This window comes from Buceros rhinoceros, unplaced genomic scaffold, assembly GCF_000710305.1.
Source record: "Buceros rhinoceros silvestris isolate BGI_N320 unplaced genomic scaffold, ASM71030v1 scaffold3368, whole genome shotgun sequence".
In the NCBI taxonomy this organism is placed as follows: Eukaryota; Metazoa; Chordata; class Aves; order Bucerotiformes; family Bucerotidae; genus Buceros; species Buceros rhinoceros.
In genome coordinates, this window is record NW_010424958.1 from 21,824 (window position 1) to 30,912 (window position 9,089).

At 37.0% G+C, this 9,089-nt stretch overlaps 1 protein-coding gene across 1 annotated transcript in view; it reads left to right on the forward strand.

Moving 5' to 3' along the window:
- Positions 1–2,941: 2,941 nt before the first annotated feature.
- KITLG (KIT ligand) overlaps positions 2,942–9,089 on the forward strand; it is a gene marked incomplete at its 5' end in the record, with an annotated part of 24,943 nt that continues 18,795 nt past the window's right edge. The window contains one exon of the mRNA XM_010140961.1: positions 2,942–3,055. Coding sequence (XP_010139263.1) covers positions 2,942–3,055 — 114 coding nt within the window. The remainder of the gene's footprint in view (positions 3,056–9,089) is intronic.

Here is a 9,089-nt window from a genome sequence, read left to right on the forward strand (position 1 = left end):
ATTAGCAAATAACACGAAAATAGCTTAGCATTTTGATCTAGACAGTCATTACATACAATGTGCCTGTGGGCATGTGTAATATAAAAACTTTGTCAGTGCAAATAATTAAAATATTTTTGATAATAAGCATGTTGAAACTAGCAGTGTTTTGCAGATTTTCAGTTTCTGTTGGATGACACAGGGAAAAAATAAGCAAGAAAAACCTCAGATCATCTCAAAATTTACAAAGCATTTGTTTTTAATAGCAGTGTTAAAAAATTAGTATGCTTTTGAATCCCATTATTTACATAGAAAAAAGTGTATTCTTATTGATTTGCGTAATTATAAAAGATCTAGTGATTTTAAGCTTAATGTATGGTTTGTCTTTAGGTCCAGAGGTGTGAAAAATGACAAGATGCATCAGAGTCCAGCTTATATTTAGAGCATTCTGCTACTTTTATTAATATTACTCAGTTGATCCAGAAAATAAGTATTACCAGTTAACAAGTTTTGTTACTTTTTTGATTATTAGGCTGTTAGGTTAAACACCGTCCTATGACAGTGACACAAGTCAGTGAACAAATCCTGTCTTCCTTTACGTACTACTCAATATTGAGGAACCCAGTAAAGAAATTGGTGATTTCTGGCATGGACTACATCTCCAAAGACATCCCTGAACACCAGCGAGTGTGCCTGCTAGCATACTGTTTAACGCTGAAGATTAACTCCGAAGATTGAACTATGTTTTTTTTTTTTTTCTTTAATTCTTGAAAACATTATAGTTAGTCCATTTTGGAGCTGGTTGTCATTAACTTCTTTTCTCTTTTTATAAGAATTTTGTTCCAAAAATGGCAGTGGGGAAGTAGTTTGTTAACTTAAAGTTCCCTTTGGTTTCTTCTGTGATTCTGGAGCTTATGTGAGGAGAGGAAGATGATTCTCTGACCACTTAAAGCTAGTTCTTAAAAACTTTGAGCTCTTATACACTGCAAGGAGGTCTCAAAGGTCCTTTTGGAGACTAGCAGCATCTTTGTTTCAGAGACTAGCAAGCATCCCCAGAGCTTGAATTGTTCATATATGTGTAACTGCATAGCTTTGTATATCGTAAGATACAGAGGTTTTGTAAGAAATATTGTTCTCAATTCTTCACATAGATAATTATTCTCACTGATTATTTGTACAAATATTGAATTAAAAACATTTCTAAATGTTAGTTATGTTGACACGAGGCATTCTCAAAAGACATGCTGCATGTTGAATGTGTACTTTGCGTAGAATGTTTTTGATTTCTTATTGTGTAAGTCTACCTGTTTTCATGGTCCTGTGGTGTCTGAAGGCACAGTTTAGGGAAAGCTGAGTGCAGGTTCCACATAAACAGCTATCCTGGCTTGGCCCATCTGTAATGGAGCTTTTCTGCTGTCTCGTTTAGCTGGATCAGAAAGCTGGTCTGCCTGAAAAATAGCACAGGAAAACAAAAATGGAAGTTGTCTGCCTGGTACAGCTGGCTAAACCATCTCACCAGTGCAAGAGGTAGGGGGAGGAGACTGGACTGTCTTTTCCAGGAGCATCCCACACTAATTTTACCTGAATAAGTCAGGAAGCCATATTCTGAGAAAGCAAATGACCAGTTTTACTTGACACATAAATACAAGATAAAAGAGATTTAATTGTCATTTAATAGCTCTAGGGAAAGTGCCTGGCACTGTTCTGCCATGTTTATGTACTCCCAAGTGATCTTTATCATCATGCTTACTTAGTGCCTCTAGGTTACTATAATGATACTTGATCTTTTAAATCTGTAACTTTATCTTTCTGTACTCCTAGAGAGCTTCATCTGTTGTTTGGTTTGCTTTCATCTTAAACTGAAAGGTTGGATAGTGTTTGAAGACAAGGCTGGAGACAGGAGACTCTACCTCTCACATGGAACCAACACATCTTCGTTGGAGCAAAAGCAAAGTCTCACCTCAGTCCTGCCCTTGTGGATGCTCGGGAGCCTGCACAGGCAAATGCCATACTTGCAGTAAATGTACACCAAAATTGGCTCTTGCTGACAGCTTGAGTCAGCTGGCTCAAGAAGCTTCACAACCCAAGGCAACTTTTGATTATCCATAATTTAAATGCTTTAGCACTTCAACTTGGAGCTTAAACTTGGCACAGGGCTCTGTGAGAAACCAGCAAAGCACAAGGAACAACAGAAGGCAAGGAAGTTCAGTGAGCGTAGCCAAAGAAACACCCAGGTGCATTGCAGCTAGTTATCTGGTGCTTTTCTGGCTGAGTCTCCCAAGCCTGTGCGGGTGAATTGCAATGCTGTTCATAGTAGAATTTGGGAGGGGAATGTACTGCCAAAGCCAAACTGCTGCTCCTGAGAGGCCAGGCACATCACTTAGAGAAAATTATTGTATTGCTGCTTGAGATCTCAGTATATGGGCAGAGTCCAGTTGTGATTTATCTTGCAGTTTAAGTACCCAAACATAATGGCTGTGATTATGAACTTTCTCCTTTTCTCTTTCTGTGATCTGGTATAATTTTGTTCCTTATCATCTGTTATCACATTAGAGGCACAGGTTTATCAAATACCTTCTCAGGTGAATGATGAGTATTTAGTTAGCTTTATGTTGATGATGAAGAATATTTAAAAGTTGGTCCCTTTCCCTTCTTTGGTATCTGTAGAATTTGCAGAAATTCACCTAACTGGGATCCTGCTCAAGTCATCAGATGGCTTAATACCAGGTTTTCCATTATTACTCCAAATGTACTTACTTCCAGAAAAGATCAATTAAATGCATTTATGTGGATCCATGCTGTGAAGATTTTACTATAGTGGTATAAGAATGGCCTTGTGAAAGCTGAAAATTATTGTTGCATCTAGGCTTCATATATGAAAAGAAATTACTACAATCTCTTGTTACTTCTTATTTGGAGACTACTTACTTGGGATTTCTTGTTTCGTTCTTTTACTAAATAGACTTGGATTATCGCTTGCTTTTGTCTTCAACTACTCCTACTTAATCCTCTTGTCAAAGCCCAGAGTTCCTGCGGGAATCCAGTGACAGATGATGTGAATGACATTGCAAAATTGGTAAGTAGCTTCTATTTTGAATTATTCTTTATGTTAAATAATAATCAGTGGGTAATGGCACTTACATTTTTAAGAAAAGTTAGTATTTTAATGAAGTTAGAACATCTATATTAGAACCAGGGGAATATTAAAAAGAAAAAAAAATCTGTCAACATCTGTCACTTGTCCAAAACCTTTGTTACAGAGACTGGAGTGTAGTTTGAGTTCATTGAACAGATTACCTTCTTGACCACGCTGGAGTGTACGCACTTACTTGTTTTCCACTCTCTAAACTTCCATAAAAATTGTCAAAAGTCTTGATTTCTTCAAACATTGTCAAACAGGGATCAGATTGCTTCCTGTGCAGTTGAAAGATTGTTGTCTTTATGTTAACTGATATGTGTGGAGCAGACTGATGGTAAACACAACTGAAATGAACCAGGAGTCTTTACCTTGGGTATGGAGGAAGCTCATGGCATATATAAAAATAGTATGATATTGGACATTATTGTAGCAATCAAGGCAGTAATGATTGAACAGCTCTTAACAGGCTTTAGGTATGAGTGGGCTACACTCATTACACGTTTCTCTCTCTGCTTGGTGTACTTTCAAGTTTAAGTCTGAAGGACCTGCAGCTTTGTGTAGGAACTGAATTCATTTAAGTACACTTTAACTGTTACTTAACTGAACACTGCATTAACCTGAAAAACTGCATCTCCTTTGTGTGAAGTCAGTGCTAACTTGCAGTAGTGAAGGATCTAACACTAAAGCTTTTAAAAATAATATATACTGAACACTTAACAAGCATGCCTTCATTGACTTCAACTAAAAATTATGTCTTAATTATGGAAAAACGGTTGCAAGACCAGCATTAATATTATCAAACACTTAATTTGGAGCCTCTTGCATTTGCTTGCAGTGTTCTTATTTTCCTCAGGCATTGTTATATACATCGGCACATAGTGTAATTCTCTGGGAGTACCCTGCAGTCCTGCTCAAATTTGTCCCTTTAGGCAGAATTCTGAAGTATTGGCATGTTTATGAAAGATAACATTTCATCTCTTGAAAGAGTATTAAGCTTTGATTTAAAGCTGTTGAAAGCATGAGAGAACAACAGAGCTCCTGTGAGGGCTGGTGAAATTGTCAAATACAGTGTTAGCAATAACACTTTGTCCATTACGTATCCTCAGAACAAATGGTTAAACTTCCCTTTAGAACAATTTAAACTTCAAGAATGTATAAATACAAGTTACATAAATTGGCATGCAGCTTTCCTTTTGAGACAAATTATGGAAGAAACCTATTTCACAAAATTAAGTTAGTCTTTAATCTGACTGTGGCTTTCTGTATCGTGTTCCTACATTTTCTTCCAGACTAGTGCAGCAACTGCAGTTCTTGTACATGAGCCTGCAGCACTATGTTTCCATACCCCGACTCTCCTCCACTCCCCTCCTTAGTTCTCCACATGCAGCATGGTTGCTAGTTCCCTCCCATACCTCCCAGGCATGATTACTACAGTGTAATGTTTTGAGCTCTTGCTGAATTTATATCCCCTTTTGCTTGGGCTGTTGGCTGGGTGGGAAGGAATTTGTGTGGTGACTGTTGTGGTGCATGTCCTGCTTGTCCTGGAAGAAAATCTCTGTGACCTGTCCAGCTTGCATTGTGCTTTTTTCTGCTGCTGCCAAGCCTGAGCAGAGCGCAGTAGAGCTGAGGTCCTTTGGCCACTTCTCAGTGAGGATGCTGTACGGTTCTTCTCCTGACTTACACTCATATCTTTCATATCTCCCTACCACATGCAAAATACGAAGTTAACTATCAAGTTCAAAGGTATTTTGGGTTGGAGAAATAATAGAGATGCAGAAAATACAAAGCCCAAACACCTGAATTCTCTCTGTTTTGAGATGTATGTCTGAGAATGTTTTGAGGTAAATCTGTATCTCTGTTTTGTCTCTCTCTTAATATTTGCATAGATATTTCATGCAGAAATAATTTCTATAAAGCCACTTGAGAATTTAAAGGATAACATAGAAATAAGTTTAGTATCTTAAATCTAGTGTAAGGACTCCTGGTTTTGATTAAACTGACTGTATTGTAAGTTGGTCATTATATTTTGAAATGCTACACGATGACAATTTGACACTGAGAACAAAATGAAAAATAACTATAATAAGGTTTAAAGTACTTTTAAAACAAAATATCGTTATCTGTTAGTGTGAATGCAGGAAAGGAGAAATTCACAGAATATAATGACTGATCACATTACTAAAGTACGATTTTTTTTTTTTTTTTTTTGTGCTATGTGAACCATATCCTTAGTGCATGTAATATGGACTCCAACAAGATACTGCTTAGAAATGTAGTTCAGGAGACCTTATAACTTTTAAAATTACTATAAATGTTTTTGTACCACTTGTACCTTTTTAAACAAAACATATTCATTGAATTAAGGAATTGTATTCTTATGATTTACATCCTCAGAATTAGACATAGCAGCCATAGGTGGTTCAGTTCTTTGTTGATCCTATTGGCCTTTGGAAGTCTTATTTCTCCACTGATCCAAAGAGTTTGTCCCAGTAGGACATACAGTCTTTAATAAATGTCCTTACCTTTCACACAGAGAACAAATTGCAGTGCCAACGATTTCACAGAAGTTAATGCTATGGGTACAGTTATTGCCCATAATTATTGTGATGTTATCCACCAGCTCTATCACACTTGCTGAAAGTGGTATGACACTTGCTTCTAAAGGCTTTATCCTCAGCCACACCGTCATGTCCTTTAATCCTTTAGTCCACAGTCATGAGTATAGTCCTGTATCTCTGTGCAACAAACTAGCTGTTCAGTGGTAATACGTAACTCCCATAATTTAGTTTAGGATATTGGCCTCTCTTCCTCCTGTCTCATCACATGTTCAGACATCAGCTTAGATTCAATATGGCCTGAATCCTCCACTGAGGCAGATTATGACCTCCTAATCTCCCCAGAAATGTTAGTCTTCCCTGGGCCTTTTCTTCTCACTGTAAAGGTATATCACCTCCTCTCCCCAGCCATTCAGGTCTCCATTTTGGCTCTTGGGACTTCACAGACCCTTGTATGTTCACTTTTAAAACCTCCATTGTTTTTCCTATGATAACAGGAAAAGCTGTTTTTGTGGTTCGCTGTCCATACAAATTTACTTCTCTTCCAAATTCTTGGTGGATAAAAATCCAGTCTACTGAAAAGTCTTTTTCTGGATTTGGCTTCTATAATTTTGCCCTTCTGTCCATTAATGTGCTGTATCTTCTACTTATTTCCTTCATGCTGTTCCTTTTTTTTTTTCATTATCAATGGTAAGCTTCTTCATTTTGTTGTCAAAGGAACTAACCACTAACATTTCTTGGGATGTCTTAACACGTGCTGAGCTTGCCATCTTGTCCTAGATTCTACTCATTATTTCCATATCTGTTACACTGTTTGTGGCTGCAGGAAGGATGCTCCTTGATGAACTCCAGACAGATTCTCATCTTCATCTTACAGTAAAATTATTTGCAGCATGAATCCATGTCCCTCGTTTTCCTACTCTGTTATTCCCTACCTCTTCTGCAGTTCATCTACAGCTTGAAAAACAGTGCCGCAATTCTCTGCCAAACTCATTTGCTTGTAGTTTGATACAACCTAGTATTCATTTATTTGGGTCTGGGTGTCTTATTCCAAGTACTGTAACCCCTCTCTATCACCGGTAGAAAACCCCCAAGCATGGCTACGCATGTTGTCTGCTCAACTGTATTGTATTTTAGGAATCTGAGAAGAACATGCCTCAGTTAACACTTTCCGTGTATGTAACCAAGGATGTCTATTAAGCCTAAGCTGTAAAGAATAAATAAGGTACAGTGTGCAGTGCCTGAAAATGTGGGTCATTTGCCTAATCAACTTTGTGTTGAGTAAAATTGAGGACAGATGTATGGCATAGCTTGTTTTCAGTGGATTTTTACTAGCTGCATACTAGACTCATGCCAGAAACTAGAATTGGTAAGAAGGAACATATTCAGTATTAATGAGGTTTCTGACCATTAATCAACCTAAGACCAAACCAGGCAGGTATGTGTTCATACAGAAATGTAAGATTAAATTTATTCAAATCTTTATAACATATTATTATGTCATATGAAGTATGTGTCCTAAGTGAAATTATTTTAAGATGCAAAGAACAATTGAACAATCTTTTTTGTTTGTTTTTAATAGTAAGAACTTTAAAAGAGCATAATTTCATACCTATAGAGAACAAAAATATTTAGGGACTATTCATTCTGCATTACTAACCACTTTCAATACTGCTTCTTTTTTAATGAAGGTGTCTGGGGGGAAATGCATTACTTGATGAACAAGTATTCTGTAGTAGGAAACTGTAATTGCAGCACCTGTCAAAGTCTGTCCCCACTGTTCTTTTCAGCACAGTAAGGCAGCAGAGAGCTGCATTGCTGTAATTGTGACTGATTTTTGCATAAGAATTAGGAATCAGTTGTATATGTGTTTGTTAAATATGAACATCAAACCTACATATAAGTAGAATTTTTATATACTTATGGAATATGTATAGAATGTACCTACATATTTTGGTTTCATCCATTAACAAATCGAAGATACTCACCATGAGTATCTAAGATACTCTTCGGTGATCTACTTCTCTAGAGCAATTTTTTTTCTTTTGAATTTAGAAAGCCCAAACAAAAGTTAGCATTTACTGACCAGGTTGCTTATGCAAGATGTGGTCTTTTAAAAACACTGTCTTCACATTGCATCTTTGCTGTAAATGTGTACTTTACACTCTCTGAAACATTTTGTATTTATTTTTAAATGGATCTAACTCTCCTGAACAAAGGGGTTATAAAAAATGATCCAGTGTTGTTATCCAGCAAATAGTTTGCCACTATGGCTGTAAGAAGTGTGAACAGAAATCGTTAGCATGTTGTCTTAAGCCAAATGATGAGGATTTTATTAACTGCTTCACTAGCTAGCAGATGAGATAGAGTAGATTACGAAGATGATGGACAGAAAGAAGAAGCTCCCATAAGAAAATAAAAGCCAAGGATGTAAAGAAGGGAGATGCAGAGGTATTGAAGTATAGAAAAGGGGAATGAGGTAGAAATGGCAGCTAAAACAAAAATATCATTTTTCCCATCATGCCTCAGAGTAAAAAAAGAAATCACTGATAATGGTAAATGGTAATTTTTACTTTAAGGGCTTACTTTATCTTTGATCTGTGTATTAAAAAATTCATTATACCTTTGCTTGTCTCCTTAAAATTCTCAGAACTCACAATAAAGAGTATTGGGAGTTAGACTAGATGATCTCCAGAGGTCTCTTAAAGCCCCTTCCATTCTGTGATTCTGTGACCTCTAAGAGCAATAGCCCTCATTTCAAAGCAGAGATAGGTCATCTCGTTTCTGTTCTGCTGTTGTGATGAGCTGTTTATGGAATCCAAACAGCTTTTACAACATCCCTTTTTCATCTCCCTGTCTATGTGACCATAAGCATATTTTAAAAGTATATTTGGGTTATGCAGTGTTAACAGTGAATTAAATATTGAGACCTCTGTATGTCACGAAGGATCTTACATTCCCCAATTTGAGGTTTTGTTACAACTGGGACTGTAGCACTTCTTGTCATTTTTATGGATTTAAAGACATCAGTCTAGATTCCCTATTTGCCTCCTCAAAGCCTGATAGGACTTCTACAACCATACAAACTCATTAAATCAGAGAATTTTTTTGTGGCATTTTAGTTGCAGTGCAGGGTGATTTTAATTCTAGACATTACTTTCCAAGATTATCAGTTCACATTCTCCGTAGTCATCAAAACTGGTACTTTTATCTAAACCAAGGAAAATCATGCAGGCAGGTGTTTTGTTTCCCCCAAATTTGTCACTGTACTTAAGGAGTTGAGTACAGAAACTAATAAAGCCATTCCCGGACTCGGGGAATTTCAAGGGACAGTTCTTTTTCTCAGGCTGCTCATAGCCCTCTTGTCCTCCAGTCCTTGTGGAGAGCCAGAGCAGTCAGGCACCCCACACAGAGCA